Source organism: Lycium ferocissimum, chromosome 12, assembly GCF_029784015.1.
Source record: "Lycium ferocissimum isolate CSIRO_LF1 chromosome 12, AGI_CSIRO_Lferr_CH_V1, whole genome shotgun sequence".
Classification (NCBI taxonomy): domain Eukaryota; kingdom Viridiplantae; phylum Streptophyta; class Magnoliopsida; order Solanales; family Solanaceae; genus Lycium; species Lycium ferocissimum.
In genome coordinates this window covers 36,689,112-36,707,446 of record NC_081353.1, presented here as the reverse complement: position 1 = coordinate 36,707,446, position 18,335 = coordinate 36,689,112, and the positions used below count along the sequence as shown (strand labels likewise).

The following is an 18,335-nucleotide window of genomic DNA, read 5'->3' as shown; positions in this document are numbered from 1 at the left end:
CTATTATTTATTCACTTGAAAATACGGGTAAATTGTAACCTTTTGAATTATATGTCGTATATTACAAAAGTCATTGTAGCTTTTGACGCGAAGCTAATCGCTTAATCATGGTAATTTATGTTTCCATTTTTTGTTTTTTGGGATTGTGGTAAAGTTCTGTTTGTAATTTTTTTTGTTTTTTTTTTTTTTTGTAGGTAGTCTTAGGATAATAAATACTCCAACTTCCAATCTTTCACTGAAAATTTTGAATGTTCTAAAATATATAGTATCTGATTTTGTGAATCCAACTAATAATCTTAATTTACACTCATGCATTAAACTTGTTCGTATCACTTTTCCCCTTCAAAAATATTTTTCTTACTTGTAAGGTGGAGGCTCGTGATTGTGTGAAGTCTTAGATGAAAGTTAGAGAATGGCGGCTGATGGTGATTGAAATGGTGGTAAATGTACATTATGATTGATAGTAGTAATTGATGGCGTATATAAAGAATAGCAATAAAAATTACATTCATAAGAATCTATTAAATGAGTATCTTAATGACTTCAAAATATTGTGCAATATGTGCACAATATAAATCTAGTAAGTGCTAATAAATGCTTGTGAAATATCTCTTTTTTTCTCACTGTATCATCGACTACCTCGATTGAGTGCAAACAAATAGCACCAAAATCCTAATCTCAACAAGTTAGTATGGCCAATATGAATCTTTCAATCAACCATATTCCGTTGTTAGATAAATTAATATTGATTATGAAAGATTACAAGTATTTTGCTCCAACTCCTCTATGCGATCTTAGGTTTGTTTCCTTATTCAATCATCACAACAAGGGATTATGGATAAGGGCTGAACCCACTTCAGCAGAAAATTACATTGTATATACAAGGTTAAAATTATTTTTTAAGTATATATAGTAAATGTTGAACTTCCTTAGCTTCTGCACTTATTTACTTCTTCATATTCTTGAACCCCTTGATGAAAATCTTGGCTCCGCCACTGCTTTGGAGGTGTACGGAGAACAAAATCAAACTATCTCAAGCAATGAAATCTCACTTCATCATCTATGTTTGCTGCTAGAACCATCTGTTAGATGTGATCATCTCTATTCCTACATCATGCAACAACATATCCATCGTAACATCACACAAATTCAAAACATATGCACAAAACAAAAGATACCCTAAGTACCACTGGCGTTCTGCCAAATGCAACCCGTTCCATGAAGATGTAAATAACTGTATTTCCAACAATTGACAAAAAAACATTTTGTCACAATTTGTTCTTTCAAAGGAATGTAGAAACCATTACTACCATGAGAGCTAGTGCAAGAAGCCAAATACATTTACCACAACTCTCAAGATGTCGCTACAAACTGAAAGTGTACCTTTCCAATTTCCATAAAGCTGCAAAATGTAAATACATCAATTGAAATTCGAACACTTGGGAGAATGGCTTGCATGCAGGAGTACCACCATGGTAGTTTATGTCTGGTAGGAGATCTATCTGGGACCGGACGAGAAACCTGGTATTTAGGGCAGGCCAGACTGATGTGTTCTGTAAGCCCTACCATTACCCGACTGTTGGTTATCTAAAGGAGCTGCGCCAAGAATCCCTGACGATAAGTTCGATTCAGGAAGGCATGCACCATTAGTCAAAGTTCTTTGATGTAGGGGCTGAACTTGGGAATGAACATCAGCTTCAGCTCTTTTCCTTCGTTTCCATGCTTCAAATTTGGCAGCATCGAAACCTCGGGGTATAAACCCTGTCGTTGGATTGCCGAATGCAGAACCATTAAATTGCGATGGTCCTACCTTTCCTTCTACATGTTGCACCTGTTTAAGTTTAGAATAAATCTGACGAAGCTTCCCGCCAGACAAAATTGAAAATGTTGATACATAATTCCATAAAAGGACTGTCATCCCAGTAGCAAGATTTAAAATGAGCCTGTTAACTGGATGTGTTTAGGCGGAGAGAAATTAAGAGAGAAAGCATAGTTCCATTTCCACACTCATATACTGTTTCATAACTAAGAGAAAAGGAAAACTCATGCGCCCACACACTCCATTCAGGTAGAGAGGGGCTCAAGGAGCGGCAGTAAGTTATAAACTATTAGCTTAAGCCAAATAATGATAACATAAGATAAAATAATGATAACATAAGATACTTACTTTCTTGCTTATGTGGTTCCTTCTCATAGTCGAGAACTACTTGATCAATCCTGCGATCAAGAAGCTGCAGGTAGTTCCGTATTTTGGCTAATACCTGGTGTGATAAATAAAATTCAGACCCATTGCAAAGAGAGAGAGAGAGAGAGAGAGAGAGCTGAAGTTAGTAAATTAACCTTGTCCTTCGGGAGATCAGCAGTAGTAGTCTGCAATCTTTGAAGACGCTTAAGCGTCTTTTCCTCATCCATCATTACATATTCGCACCATTTCATCCATTTCACCTCTTTAAACTGCTCATAAACTTCATCATTGTCTGACATTTCACCTTCCCCTTTAACCAACTGTTCAACCTTCTGACCTCTTGCAGCTCTGCCTCTACCCATTTTAACATTTAATCCGGATGAGCTTAATTTACTTTGTTTACCCTTTCCAAGAGATGTTGCAGTGCTGCGAAGGCTTTCATTCTGCTTGTCGGTAGCCTTAAGGCCCATTTTTAAACTAGTGTTCTTCCCACCAACAGCTACAACTTCCTGTTGGCAAGACTAACTCGGGTAAGTTATACAAGTAACTGAAAAGCTAAAGATCTTAGAATCAACACACAACATAAAAAGATCAGTGAACTTCCACATCCTACAGCTGGAAGAACATCTGCAAACTAAGTGGAAGAAAAATACAACCACGAACACGAAGGAATATCAAGAAGAGGCAACTGTATGCATTCACTGCACTTGCTGGGAAAGCAGGTATCAAAAGTCAGTAGGAAGCAACTGAAGACCTTATGGTTGAACAAGTCCAAGATATTGGTCCAGTTCACCATTGTAAAGATAGAGATCATGCCATGACTGATATAAAAGTCTTTATGACTCCCCACACAACGAGCACCACACAGATGGAGGAGTTCACTATTTATGTCAATGACTGCCCACACAATGAGACCAGAACATACTGCTATGGCATCGTTATTTTCCTTCTTCAGGGCAAGAGAAGGGGAAGTACAAAGGGGTAAGTCAATCATTTTTGTGCCCAAGGGAAGAATTCATCCTTCGCCTTTGTCTTGTTTAGTACAACTAGAGGAGGTGAACCGAGGGCTTTGGTCTAAGTGGTACGAGCGATTGTAATGTGTGGATTAGGTGCGCCTCACGGGTTTGAATTATGCCGCAAACAAAAGCTTGTTATTTAAGTGAAGAAGGGTAGAGGGGCAGGCTCATTATGCACCGACTTTCAAACTATGCAACACTGACCCTTGGGAAATTTTCTCCAATATCCAAAAAGGAGGTACAACTGGGGAGGTAAGGAATGTATGTATGCCAAACAGTTAAACTTTGAATGAACCAATAAAGCTAAAGTGGAGGACTTGAAACTCCCTCCTCCTTTTAGTCCTAGCTACACAATGAAAATGAACCATGAAGATCCTCCTGCCTTTCCTCTTTTCAGGTAAAAAGTCTTAATCTTGAGTAAAAATATGTTCTTTTCCTTACTTTTTGGCGTAACATGGACATGGTTTATGTTTTAGAGCCCTCTGCCATAATAGATTTTCTTGGTTCTTTCTGTTCTCTGTAAAGTTAACTTTTCGGATGTACTTTCTCCAGCTTTGCTGGTTCACATCAATAAAACACTTACTTTTTTGCAAGCTTTGCTGACCTAAGAAACAAAACACAATATCCAAGGCTAGTCCTTTTACTGAAGTAATTTTTTTTTTTTTTTTTTTGACCAAGTAAAAGTATTTTCATTCATAAACATTGCCAAAACGACCGTATTCAAAGGGTATACCAAAAGATCAAGAATCTACAAATATGATTCTCGACAAACTCCACCCAATCCTCTATACAACAAGGAACATTCGGTATACACCAAAAGAACAAAAGAGAGCGGAGGTTACTCCTTAACTAAGAGAAACTCGACTCTACTCCTTCAAAAGCTCTCCTTTTACTGAAGTTATTACAGATTATCTATTAATCTGCTTAACCCGTGACATAGGGAGAGGGGAGGGATCCCATGTAAGTTTGATCAAGTGATTTCACTTATTTACTCCTAGAAGCATATTCAAAATTAACAGTCTAAATAAGGCAACTCACTAACCTGAGTTGAATTTCTTCAATAGTACTTTGGACCCAGCAAATCTGTTACTAAACATCCATTGACACGAAGCAAAACCCCACATACATTATTACTTCTAGTAAAAGAATACAAGGGCCAACTGAAATATCAAGATGCTATGGGTTAACCGACAAATGTACTAGTCCCTTAGACCCATCAAAGTCTGCTAAATCATGCATCAACACTTCCCTGCAGCACTCACACACACCTTCTAAAAATAAAGTACAATCTCAGTTCTAAAGACCAAGATTGTAATTTGATACCTTATCTTCATGTCTTTTTTGTCAATATGTCCTTTTTGACTAGATTAAAAAGTGCTTCCTCTCGATAGCAAAAAATATTATTTGTCTGATCTACCCTCTTTCTGGCAAGGGAATGAGAAATAGACAGTCCAAATAAAGGTAAAGTTTCAAAACTGCATTCCTAAAATACTCAGTTACATCTACACATACAAGATTGATATTTATTTGGGCAAAGGCTGCGCGTAACAGAGGAAGGTCTCTTTTGCCTACACCTTTTCAGAAGGTGACATATAAGAGACCGTAAATAGGCAACAAAACAGAGCAAAAAGGAAAGCAGAAGAACCAATTAGACACAAGTAAATGTAAAAAAGCAACTACAGGTAAATCAACAACAGCCAGTTTAATGTAACAAAATTTCCGGGGGTTCAAATCAGGGTGCAAGGGGTGAAATCTTCCAGAAGAGTACTACAATGTTCTTAGCCAAAAAATAAAGAAAGAAACAATAGCAAGATAATCCACTCGGTTTATCCACTGGATTTATCCACCAATGAGAGCCACTCCGGGTTGGTCCAAGGCTTGAAGGCTCCTTCCTGCGGGAGATTCTGGCAACAACAGAAGAACAATCATGGAGCTTATATTGTAAAACTAAATTTGTGTAAAGCACTAAAAATGTGATGAACAGAACATAGTAAGAATCCAAGTTCCCTTAATAACATTGATCATCTAGAAAACAATTAAGGACGATGAAGCTGACTTTGGCTACAAAAGTACTCCACGTGATGCTCTATATTGTCACTGTGGATTATGTTGCGTGGACTCTTCAAAATCCAAGCCGCACCCGTGTCGACACGACATGAGTGTTGGTGTCGGATCCATACTGGATTTGGTCAACTTACCTTGGGTACTTTGGCCATATTCTATGACCAAGAAGTATAGATTTATTGGGTGTTTGGTTGATTTTTGGGCTTATGTCGTATATATAGTTATATAAAATCTGAGAATGCTTTTCTATTACACGAGATAAGATAAAATATTGGTGTTTATAAAGAACGAAGTTTTATTCTCAATAACTTTAACTAATCGAAACATATACTTTACATGTCGTACTGTACATTTATTGGTTGTATCCCAGCACCGAAATCTGCACTTGGATTCATATCCCTGAATCCTAGAATTTAGGTGACGAAGAATCCGACCTCTAGATAAACACCCGGATCAGAAACCCACACCCGAGTCCGAGCAACATAGACTACGGATACATCAATTGATTTGATCATTACCTACGACAACACACTCAGAGTAATCCCACAAGTGGGGTTCGGGAGGGTAGGATGTACGAGACCTTAGATCTACCTTTGCGAGGTAGAGAGGTTGTTTCAGATAGACCCTCGGCTCAAAAGAAACACAAACGACGCAGGAAAGCAAGAAAAGGAGACAATCTGATCATTACATACTTCGGTAAATAATGCATATGAGACACAACTCAAGCTGGAATTTCAACTAAACAAACTTACTTATTAATTTTTTTATTTTATTTTTTTGATAAGTAATTAAAGATTTTATAAATGCTCGCACTAAGCCACTGCGAGAAAACATAACTACAGATTGTGCAGAACTCCTATTACATCTAAAACTGCATCAACATCCTGTACAAAAACCAGGTTGCACAAAAAAGCTAGAAAAATAAGACATCTTTGTTTAAGGCTATGTATTTTATTGCCAAAAAAAAAAACTCCTATGGCCTTCAAAAATTCTATCATTAATAATTTTAAAAGAAAATTAAACAAAATTACTTATTAATGAGGTCAGGAATTTATTATGTTACTTATTATCAATAAAAGGATTAGGTTATTAATTGCTTTCTCCATAAATCTAAATAGACTAGCATTTTTATGATTGTGAAGTACAGTCAAGCTGTGTATTTAAAACGGATATCCATGAAACGATTTCTTTTTATATCGATCAGTTATTCGGTAAGTCACTGTTAAGAGTATTCCTAAGATCACTGGGCATGGAAGCTTCCCAAATGCCAGGTGGGCAGCCTTCTAGGACCTTCCCATGCGGGCTCGGGATCATTTGGATTCCATTCATAGTGAGGATTTGGAATATCACACATTGATTAATTCAAGAGAGATTTGACAACGAAGAGAAAGATAGATTCTTTGGGATCCTTCCTTTCTTCAAACGGAAAGAAAAGAGATAGAATCAAGCCGATTCCTAAAATGCTTTTCTGGATATTCCTCAATGCCTTGGCTGTCCATGGGCCGTGAGAAGCAGATGATTAATCATCCATTTCGGAAGAAATCGAAGAATTTCTTGGAATCCTATAAATGGCTATTCACAGAACGTGAGATGCAGATGATTAATCATCTGTTTCCAGAAGAAATCGAAGAATTTCTAGGGAATCCGACAAGATCCATTCATTCATTTTTACTCTGATAGATGGTCAGAACTTCGATGATTAATCATCTGTTTCTAGAATAAATCGAAGAATTTCTTGGGAATCCTACAAGATCCGTTCATTCTTTTTTTTCTGATAGATGGTCAGAACTTCATCGGGGTTTGAATCCTAATCCCACTGAGAATTCCACCAGAGATCAGAAATTGTTGAAGAAACAAATAGATCTTTTTTTTTCCCTTCCGAGCGATGGAAAAATAAAGAAATGGTTAATACATTCAAGAAAAATACGCATTTACAAAATACCGTCTCAATTCATCCTATTTCATCAGATTCGGGATGTGATATGGTTCCGAAGGATGAACCAGAGCTAAAGATTGTAGTTCTCGAACAAACAATCGAAAAGATTTTGGAGCATCTTTGGGATTAGGAGAGAGGGGGAGGGGGGCTAGCATGGCCAGCATGCATGGTGGTATTGGCCTAAGAGAATGTTGCTATGGTAGAGGACGCACGAGGCAATGTAGTGACAGGAGACATGATGCATGCTCAAGGCGTTGTGAACATATGTAGGCGGCCAAGAAGTCTTGCCAAAGGAATGCATTACACAATTATTTATTCAAAAGTGAAGAATAAGAGCAACTCACCTGTAACCAAAAGAAGAAGCCGCGCAAGATGTTTAGCTTCTTTCGGTTGTTGTTGTCAACTTCTTTAAGTTTTCATGGAGGTCTGCAGGTTTAAAGAGGACAATCATTACATAATGCCTTCACAGTTAAACTTAAATAACAATTAACTGAAGCACAGAGATCAAATGTTGTTTATAGTATAGAACTACAGAGAATACAGAGAAAAAGCACACAAGAAAATTTAACTGAAGGTAAAGCATGGTCAGATAGAATTAACTTTTGGACAATTTTAATCGAACTAAGGAAAGTGAGAAAAGAACCCTTCTCTATCAATGTATATATTTAGCAAATCAAAACGGCAAAAATCCAAAAATCGGGCAAGTTTAGCTTGCTCGCAGCATACAAATCCTATTGTGCATATTAGGAAAATTGGTGTTAACCAAGATACAGGGAAAAATATCATTAAAAAATGACAGTAATATAAAAGGACCTCCAAATTAGAAAATTGTTTCAAAACTTTTTTTGGATTGCACAAAAATTGTTCCAAAACCTAACGAGATCATGACACAACTCATCAGAGAAATTTGTATTCACAAATTGGAGTAGCCTTTTATTAGATACGTCAAAGTAGCATTCTTCACAAAATCTATTCAGAACATGATATGAATGTTTCCGAACCCAGCCATGCATGATATATGTTTCTTTTAAAAAGTTGAAGGTATTATAAGTTGCTTGCCTTTCTAGTGAGTACGATTATCTTCCACAATTATTATTTATATTCTATTAATATGCAATTTTGTGTAAATTGGTGGCATACAAAATCATTCATGAGAACCTGACAAAGACTTTCCAGTTTGCTAGATAGTATGGGCTCTAAACATGATTTTGGGGGGGGGGGGGGGGGGGGACCGCTTGGTGTACGAAGCATCCCGAGTTCACACGCAGGTCCGGGGAAGGGGTGTGATGTAGGCAACCTACCGTGATGCAAGCATCAGTGGCGATTCCACGGCTCGAACCCGTAACTTAAAGGTTACTACGAGACAACTCTACCGTTGCTCCAACTTCCAACGTTCCCCTTCGTGGCATTTAATACATATCCTTTGTGGTAATTAAAAGTAAAAAATGTTTTGTTAACTGTTCAAAAAAAAGAAGTAAAAAATGTTGAAAGAAGATTTCCCGTAGGAAAAAAAGGATATTGTTTTGGGATGACATAACAAGTACATTAACTGCAACAATAACATACCCAGTGAAATCTCACAAAGTGGGACATAACAAGTACCTCAATTATATTCTTTCCAAAAAAAAAAGAAATAATTAGGAGCATAAATGCGTATAGTTTGTAATTTGTTGTCTTTACTCTCTCACATATACAGATAATTATGTTGTCCTATTAGCATTTTTTTAACCTTCAGATGTTGAGCTTTTCTTCTTCTAAATAAATGGTTTTGGGAAAGAAAAAAAAAAAGAGAGAAGTCGTGTTCTAAAGTAAAATTGCAATTCATATTTTTTTTCTGGTTTAAAAAAAATACTAAAACCTTCCTAGTGTTATCAAAGGCGAAAAGAGCGAAAAAACTTTAAGGGCCATTGGGACTTTAAGTGCAAAGCGCAAATAAAGGGGCTTTAATGATGAAAGGTGCAGACGGAGAAAACATACAAAATATGTATGTGTAGTCCAAGACTAATAACTTTAAGTATGAACAACAAATACTCCCACCGTCCCAACTTATATGAAGGCGTTTGATTGGACACGGAGTTTAAGAATGGAAGGAAAACTTTCCATTATGATAAAGTGAAATGTCAAGGAAAAGTATGCCTTAGAGCCTTGACGACGGCACTGAAGTGCCCGCCAAGCCAGGTGAAGCGCTACAAAATTATGATAAAGTAGAATGTCAATTGTTTAGTGTCGCCTCTTGAGGATTACGCTCATTGGCAAGGAAAAGTATGCCTTAGAGCCTTGACGACGACACTGAAGCGCCCGCCAAGCGAGGTGAAGCGCTCAACATGTTTTGCACCTCACTTTAGGGCTTAAATGTTTTTTAAGCACCCCTTTCACAACGTTCCCTTTAGAATGAAAATTATTTTAGCTCTTACTATAAGAGGATACTAGTGAGAGACGAATGTACTTTCCCCTATGACTCCATTTGGATCCCTAGAGCACCGAGGAAGGTCTATTTCTTTGTATGGTTAACGGCAAGGGGTATGATCATAACCGCAGAAAATCCGAAAGAGGAAGATCACCTATGTTAGTTGATGCTTTATTTATAAGAGTGGACGCGAAAGTATAGATCATTTTCTTTTGCATTATAAGGTGGCTAGTCGGTTTTTGAGGGTGGCCCTTAATTTTTTTAGGTTGCAGTGGGTAATGCAGGGCACAATGAAGGAGGCTTTAAAAATTTGGACTCATAGAAGGGGGAGAGAAGCCCGAGGGCATGGCGAGTTGCCCCCTTAGCAATCATGTGGGTCAATTGGCAAGAGATGAATATGAGGGAATTTGAAGGGGCGGAACTCGATTTTGTAAAATTGCAAAGTGGTGTTTTGTCTCTAGTTTCTTTTTGGTGTACTTACGAGGTCCCTATTTGTATAGAGTATTGAGAACCATATTTTGGTGTAGGTTCTCTTCTTTTGGTATTTACCCTGTATATGGGGTTTCCCCCAATTATTAATAAAATTATTTACCTTATCAAAAAAAAGTTATGTTGCCGGTTCATGCATAAGATATGAACATTCAATTCGAGAAAACATATTATTAATGACCATGATATATGCTAAATTTAGAACTTTTAACAAAATATGATACTTAATACTTCAACTAACTAGCATATTTGCCCTCTCCCAAGAAAAATAATTCTTAGAGATTCCTATGCATGTATATATCGGCTTTTTGAGGCGCTCATGAGCACTTCATCAGTTACTACATAGCATTATCACTCCAAAAAATCTCAGGGGCAAGAAGTCTTCTCGAAAGAATTTTGATAAGTTGACTGGGGGGAAAATCTGGAATCCAATTACAATTACAAGGTGGCCAGGTATTCATGAAGGAGAGATAAAGCAGCCATCTGAGGGACTTAACAGTTACCAAGTGTTTAACTCCACATTCAAGTATTTACACTAGAGAAATGTCAAAAAAATTAACCAAAGCTTGAAGTACATCCTAGCTTCTTTTCCATTTTTATTCTTCTTAAAACTAGCCATCGCCACCTTTTGCTTATGAAAAGGCAGGTATCACGCCACCAAATTCACTGTATTCAGTAACCACTTCAAGCTTGGAAGGTTGCCATAGTATGACACCATTATATTATTAAGTAATTTGTCTTCATTTCTTGTTTAAGAGTTTCAAAAGATACATGTATATTATCTTTTTAATCAAAGGCGTGAATAATGATTTTCAACAAATATAAGTATTCTCTTTTTTAAATTTCATGCATAAAAACTTTTTTATTTATAATTATAGTTTGTCTTTGATAATTATATTTTAATATACTTAGGTATCGATATACCTCATAGGGTGTGTAACAGTGTAAGTGTAGAATTTCAATAATATAGGGGTCATAAGTGTAACTATGTTACTTCTTAATACATTCTAATTCTTCTTTTGATTTCACATAAAATCTTGCAATAGCAACTGAGAAATTATATAACGAAGTTCATGGGTTGAAGAATTTAAATTGTTTTTAAAATATAGAAAGGAAATTGTCTGTTACCTTGTCAAAAAAAAAGTAAAAAGGAAATAACACAATAATTCCTTATCGATAAGAAAAATAACATAATAATATGTCCACATCAGGAAGGATTGAATTCAGTGACTGATTACAACCATTTGACGAACAAATTTGCAAATGTTCGACAAAGTCAAGGAGGAGTAGTAGCAAAACTGTGAAACTTACAGCAAAACATAGCATCAATGCAGAAAAAATTTAAGATGTTTAGCTCACCTTTATAATGATCCAAATATGATTTCCCCAACCGCCTTGTCGTGTAAACTTTCCCATTACGCAAGTGAGAAGGCGTTCTACTTTTGACAAGTTTCCACAATCCTATATATTCCTTCTGATCGTAAGGCCTCTCAAGAAGAGCTTTGACATTCCACTCAAAATCAGAAACTACAGTTTGAAGTGGGCAGATATCCTCAACCTTAAAATTCAATACATCGTCAATATATAAGCATCACAATGAAATATTTCCGAGAAATTCTGAATTAACAAAGGGTGTGTGTTTAGTATGACGGAAAATTTCCAAGAACATATTTTTCCGGAAAATAAGTGATTTTCCTACTCATTTTTTTGGATTTGGTACGCAAGTGGGAAAATGTCATCTTAAGAGCATTTGCATAATAGCAAAACACTATGAGATTTTTGAATCCGGAGTGCAACCTCTGGTGGTGGTGATGGTGGGGGTTTTGGGGGTTTGGGGGGGAGGGAGTAGAAGGGGTAGGGGTAGAGAGGGAAGGTGGTAGGTAGAGGGAGAGGGTTAGGCAAGGGTGGGGGTTGGTTGGGGATACGTTGGTGTGTTTTTATTGATCCGGAAAATATTCTCAAATTTTCAAGGAAAACACTTTCTCTTGTTTTGAGGAAAACATTTTCCAAGATACTTAGTGCAACCAAACAAGCGAATATAGGAGAATATTTTCCGTAAAACAATTTCCATCATACCAAGCATTCCCTACAAAAGAAAGTAGGTGTAGGGAGGATAAAATAAAATGAGGAGGAGAAGCAGAGAATGGAGGATCATACATTTTCCAATTGTTTTGCTGAAGAAGCATCCATGAGAATAGAGCTTCCTTCCTTTCCAAATGTACAATTATCACCGACGATTACTCGAAGATCATCTTCAGCAGTCTTGCATTCAAAACTCTGACCACTTTTAGCCAAATATGAGTTCCCATATTTTTCAGCATTAGCCAAAAACTCCTCGTAATCTGGATCAACCTCATCCTCGTCTCTGTCCTCATACTCGCCGTGATTAAGCTTATCTCTAGCAACAGCGGGACCTTCATTTCCACCTTCATTTGTGGACTCTTTATGATAGTCAAGGGAAAGCATCAAAAAATGTGCATAATCTTCATCGATACTCGTCATTTCTCTAATCTTCCTTTTGAAATGGTGTGCACTCTCTCTTGGTAAACGTTGAGCTTCATACATAATTTCCAAGCCCTCAAAGGGGTGTCGCGCCATTTTAATGGGGTTAAGCTTTTAATAACAAACAGATCGGACCAACGATGTTTAGAGGCAAAAGAAAAAGAATATACTCAATGTAAGTTCACTAATAGTCTGAGCCAAGCTTCTCCAAGGCAAAAAGCGTTTTTTTTATTTTATTTATATAAAAAAAAAGATTTTTTTTAAGTTGAGGTGTTTGGCCAAGCTTTTAGGAGAAGAAAAGGTGTTTGGCCAAGCTTTTAGGAAAAAATAAAATAGTTTCTCCCCAAAAATACTTTTTTGAAAAGCACTTTTGAGAAAATACAGTTAGAATCACGTTTTAGAAGCTTAATCAACTTCTAATTGTAGCTCAGAAGTGTTTTTCAAATTAATTTCCCAAACACAAACTGTTTCTCACCAAAAGTACTTTTTTGAAAAAGCACTTTCGAGACACAAACTGCTTCTCAAAATAAGCTAATTTTAGAAGCTTGGCCAAACAGGCTATAAAAATATTTTGTCCCAAAAAGAGAAAGGCATGTCCCTTACCTGAAATGGTCCAAAGGGTAGAAGGGTGGGAAAATATTATCTGCAGCCTTCCCTTTGGATTTATGCAAAGAGGTTGTTTCCACGTATTGAACAAATAACCTGCATGTAACCAAAGGAGCAACTTTGTAATTATGCCAGTGTTTGTTTTCTACTATAAATATTAAAGATAACTAAATACTTGAATTATTACATTCACACACATCTGAAATTACAAAAACCTATAAATTGTTAAAAATTCCATAACATCCAGCTGAAAGATCATTGTTGAAGGGGAAAAGAGTCAGCTTTATCTGAAATCCTGACACTTGATACTCTACAAAGAAGACCTCATCACTTTAAATAACAATAACCTTTCATCATTATGTCGAAGACATAATTATATAAATAAAGCAAGCCTTTTTGTTGGAGTGATAACACAGTTAAATTTAACATGGTATGAGCAAGAATGTTGGAGTCTCATCGCTCCCCATTAACAAAAAAATATATCTATATACTTAGCTCAAGGAAAAAACCATTGAAAACATAAGCAAGTAACAGTATAATCTCTCTAACTTCTAAGCTTTAAGAGATGCATTTGTGGTCCAAGAAAAAACATCAAGTGATGGGAAGTACTAAGAAGTAGAAACACAATTAAGTAAATAAAAGGGCACCCTAGCTGCTGTGCTTTTCGAAGAAGTGCTATCAGCTATGGTCCCAAAAAGGAAAAATCACACATAAGTATCGAAGATATAGCCATACCTGATCAAAAAAAAAAAAAAAAAAAAAAAACAACCCAGTGTGATCCCACAAGTGGGGTAAGTATCGAAGATATAATTAACAATAAACCTCTGTCCCGTCATACCAGCTAAACTTTTAGGCGAGGTAATTCACCTTCAATGATTTCGTTAAAAACCAAGATTTCGGATACCCACAGAACCTAAATGCATATATACAGTTATAAGTAGGCCACTTATCAGAAAAATAGACTTATACACACACACCCCCTATAAAACAATAAAGGGAATTAACCGCCGTGAATGAAACATATAGCAAAATGAAAAAGAGAAATTTAGCACAGTAACACTGAAGACAAAGAAAGGGAAAAACTTCATTGGCTATTAAGCTTTTACACGAGGTCATTCACCATCAATTATTCCGTTAAAAGTCAAGATTTGAATATCCATGAAATACCAAATGCATATATACATATATATGTATGTCCTTTATAAAAAATCAGAGACTTATACAGAACATCCCGTCATAGCTGTAATCCCACAAAAACCAAGAGTTTCGGGGTACCCACAGGGAGGGTACGAAAAATGTACACACCCCTATAAAACAATAAAGGACCTTAACTTTTCCTCATAGAGGTAGAGAGGTTGTTTCCGAAAAGCCCTCGGCTCAAGTAACGCATATCAAAGCAGTTAAATCAGATACTTATACGCGCATCTAAAATACAATTCCATGAATTAACTCACCATAAACAAAAACTAGAACATATAGGGAGAAAAGAATGAAATTTAGCAAAATCAAAGTTGAAGAAAAAGAAAGGGCTTAACTTGATTGAATGCTAAGCTTTTAGACGAGGTAATTCACCTTCAATGATTTCATTAAAACCAAGATTTTGAATGCATATATACAGATATAAATTCCATGAATTGACTCACCATAAATGAAAATTAACCATATAGCAAAAAAGAGTGAAATTCACCTTCAGTCAAGGTTGAAGACAAAGAAAAGGCATAACATGATTGACTGCTAAGCTTTTAGACGAGGTTGTTCGTCCTAGAATGATTTCGTTAAAAGCCAAGATTTTGAATACGTGGAACACCCAAACGCATATATACAGATTTAATGTATGTCACTAGTATTACTCGTATAGTTTCTTGTCCTTCGATTTCTGTTACTTTCTGTTATTTCTTGTACGTCAATTGGCGTATTCATTTGTATATCGATTGTAGTTACTGCCTTTTTCATAATGCTATACCATTCTTTTTATCGTATTTATCTATAGTAGCTACTGTTTTTTTCAAAATGCTTTATCAATGCTTTTTCGCTCTCATTATTTTCATTTTCATACTGCTTTAATTTTCTTGTCCTTATCTAACCTTTTTTTGTCAAGCTTTCTCTTAAGCCGATGGTCTCTCGGAAACAGCCTCTCACCTTCCAAGGTAGAAGTAAGGTCTACGTACACTTTACCCTCCCCAGACCCCACATCGTGGAATTTCACTGGGTATGTTGTTGTTGTTGTTGTACTTTTTAAAAAGAAAAACAGAGACTTATAAATTCCATGAAACATAGAACCAAAAAAGAGTGACAAAGAAAGGGCATAACTTGATTGAATTCTAAGCTTTTATCACCTTCAATAATTCCCTTAAAATCCAAGATTTTGGATACCACAAAACTCAAATGCATATATACAGATATAATGTATACATAAAACAATTCTATGAATTAACGAACATGAATGAAAATTGAAACATATAGGGAAAAAAGAGTTAAATTGAGCAACAAAAAAAAAGCATATAAAATTGACTGCTCACCTTAGCAGAGAAAGAAGGAAGTAGCAGAGTGAATGACAAATGGCAGCTTTGTAACTATTGGTCTGTTATACTCTTAGACTAGATTTTGGTAATCACACTTTCATTTTTATTTTTATTTTCCTTTTTTGGTTTCTTTTCTGGGATAATAGCACTATTGGTCTCCTGTTTATGGGTAAATTATGATTTTGGTCTTTGTAAGATATGATATCAGCATATTTAATTTTTAATTAATTAAAATGTGTGCGTTTAGTCTATTTATGTAGAAAATATGTTATACTTAAATTATCTTAAAAGTATGTTGCCCTAAATATAGAGTAACAATAACAATTTACATAACACGTGGATAATTAAATGGTGAAACCGTTAATAATTCAGAAAGCTTATGATTACTTACAAGCAAAGGGATCAAAAGTGCATGTTTTACGTAGTTGAGTGTTAAATGTTCTTAATCAAATAATCTAAGGACTAAAATTAAAATTTATCAATAATTAAGGGACCAAAAATGTTATTGACCCTTACTCTAATTTATACTAAGGGAGAATCTTTTGGTCACTTAGTTATTAGTAAATTCTAATTTAATCTTTGTACTCGTTACATTTGGCTTTTAACTAATTAAAATGTGTTATTTCGATCTTTTATGTGCGTAATATGTTATATTTATAGTAACAATAAAAGTTTAACATAATACATGAATAATTAAATGATGAAATGGTTAATTTTTTGAAAATTTGTGAATATTCATCGGAAAAGGGGATCAAAATACACATTTCAAGTAATTGAAGATTAAAGGAGATGAGTAAAATATCACAAGGACTAAATTCAAAATTTATGAATAATTAAACAATCAAAAGCGCAATTAACCCTTCTATTAATAAGGTATTTTTATGGTGATTCACTTCTTTTCAAGTGTATTATTTTTCGTAACTTCTTTTCAATCACTAAAAAGATGTCTATGTAATTCTCGTATTATTTTATAACGAAACCAATATAGGATAACTTATACAAAAATTAGCTTTATAACAATAAAACACCTAAAAATCCAAAATTATTTGAATTTTATTTTTCTACTATTTATTTAATTTAAAACAAGGGTAAACTATGACTTTTTGTATTATAGTCGTATAAAGTATAATACAAAAGTTGTAGCAGCTTTTGACGCGAAGCTAATTGCTTAATCATAATAATTTATTTTTTCCAGTTTTTGGTCTAATGGGATTGTGGTAAAGTTTTGTTTGTAATACTTATTGTAGGTATTCGTATGATAATAATACTCCTAACTTTCAATCTTTCACTGAAAATTTTGAATGTTCTAAAATATAGTATATCGGATTTTGTGAATCCAACTCAGAGATTATATAAAGCTTAAGACATCATAACCCCTTAAATTTGCCAGTAAATATCATTTAAATACACGAATTACGACTTGTATCAATTGAGCACCTAGACACATGATAAAATTTTCGTATTAGACACTTTCAACTCAAATTTTGATACTCCCTCCGCATCAAAAAGAGTGTTCACTTAGCCTTTTTTTTTCGTGGGTCAAAAAGAGTGTCCACTTATCAAATCAAAAAAGAACTAACCTAATTTTTCCATATTTGCCTTTATTAAAGTTATGTGATCAAATCCCAATACATATTTAATTAGGGGCAGTTTAGTCAAATTACCTATTTTTTTCTAGGAGTTAGTAGTTTCTTAAGGGGTGTGCAAATGACTAAGTGGACACTCTTTTTTATCCGGAGGGAGTCCTTTTCTTGCGCATGTTCTCAATTGATTATTATGCAGATAAGTTTATCACTTAAAATATGTCAATTCCTTTAGTTATAAGCATTCATCTCAAAAAGCCAAAAGCCTCGGGCCTATTCCAATTTAGACCGATGCGTACAATTACAAGTCATGACATATTTTATGTTATTAACTTAGCTATCTAATAGACGCTCAAAAAAATCACAATTTGAACAGAAAGTGTCTAGTAGAAACACTTTAGTATGTATTCGGGTTTTCAATTGAAATAAGTTGTAGTGTGAGTGTCCAAGTAAATTTACTAGCAAATTAAAAAAAAATGTATTAAGCCATTATTAAATAATCTTATAATTGAAACTCATACAATAAAGTTATTCTTATCACTTCTCCAATGCAATGATATTTACTTACTCGATATTTTCTGAATCTCACACATAAAACTCATACATTAAATTATTCTTATCACTTCTCCAAATGCAATGTTATTTTCTTACTTGATATTTTCTGAATCTCACACATTAAAGTTATTCTTATCACTTCTCCTAAGTAATGATATTTTCTTACTTGATACTTTCTGAATCTCAACAACTTATTCTTACATCATTATATAAATCTCAAACCCCATTAAGACACCGTTTGTTTTTCAGAAAATAGGATGTTTGAATTCGAATGCATATTCAAATACTAAGAAACTGTATATAAATCAAAATACTTAACAATTACGATTTTTTTCTTCAACATTTGAACGTGAATAATTCATTTTACTTAAAAAAATTAATAAATAGAAAATTCAAAAAATTAATAAGTAACATATACACAAGATATTAAAGAACATACTAATTTACATGATGTTGTATGACTTGTCTCT

General features: G+C 34.9%; 3 protein-coding genes across 7 annotated transcripts; all 3 read right to left on the bottom strand.

Moving 5' to 3' along the window:
- Positions 1 to 1,269: 1,269 nt before the first annotated feature.
- Positions 1,270 to 2,135, bottom strand: LOC132040405 (protein CHROMATIN REMODELING 5-like). Its single transcript, XM_059431039.1, has 2 exons — positions 1,539 to 2,135; positions 1,270 to 1,506 (listed from the first exon to the last, which is right to left on the bottom strand). The coding sequence occupies exons 1-2, from the start codon at positions 1,916 to 1,918 to the stop codon at positions 1,365 to 1,367; spliced, it is 522 nt and encodes a 173-aa protein (XP_059287022.1). The 5' UTR covers positions 1,919 to 2,135; the 3' UTR covers positions 1,270 to 1,364.
- On the bottom strand, positions 1,947 to 2,981 carry LOC132039275 (protein CHROMATIN REMODELING 5-like). Its single transcript, XM_059429797.1, has 3 exons — positions 2,341 to 2,981; positions 2,168 to 2,261; positions 1,947 to 2,014 (listed from the first exon to the last, which is right to left on the bottom strand). The coding sequence occupies exons 1-3, from the start codon at positions 2,653 to 2,655 to the stop codon at positions 1,947 to 1,949; spliced, it is 477 nt and encodes a 158-aa protein (XP_059285780.1). The 5' UTR covers positions 2,656 to 2,981.
- Positions 2,982 to 4,886: 1,905 nt separating this feature from the next.
- Positions 4,887 to 15,860, bottom strand: LOC132040800 (uncharacterized). Of its 5 annotated transcripts, none has more exons than XM_059431478.1 (7): positions 15,725 to 15,859; positions 14,044 to 14,118; positions 13,203 to 13,301; positions 12,255 to 12,710; positions 11,457 to 11,655; positions 7,546 to 7,627; positions 4,887 to 5,093 (listed from the first exon to the last, which is right to left on the bottom strand). In XM_059431478.1, exons 4-6 carry the CDS (start codon positions 12,693 to 12,695, stop codon positions 7,578 to 7,580), a joined length of 690 nt encoding a protein of 229 aa, XP_059287461.1. In that variant the 5' UTR covers positions 12,696 to 12,710; positions 13,203 to 13,301; positions 14,044 to 14,118; positions 15,725 to 15,859; the 3' UTR covers positions 4,887 to 5,093; positions 7,546 to 7,577. The 5 variants fall into 5 exon arrangements, with proteins under 5 accessions (XP_059287461.1, XP_059287456.1, XP_059287458.1 ...); XM_059431473.1 differs by having other exon boundaries at positions 4,887 to 5,105; positions 15,725 to 15,858; XM_059431475.1 differs by lacking the exon at positions 15,725 to 15,859 and adding an exon at positions 14,893 to 15,021 and having other exon boundaries at positions 4,887 to 5,105.
- Positions 15,861 to 18,335: the final 2,475 nt, after the last annotated feature.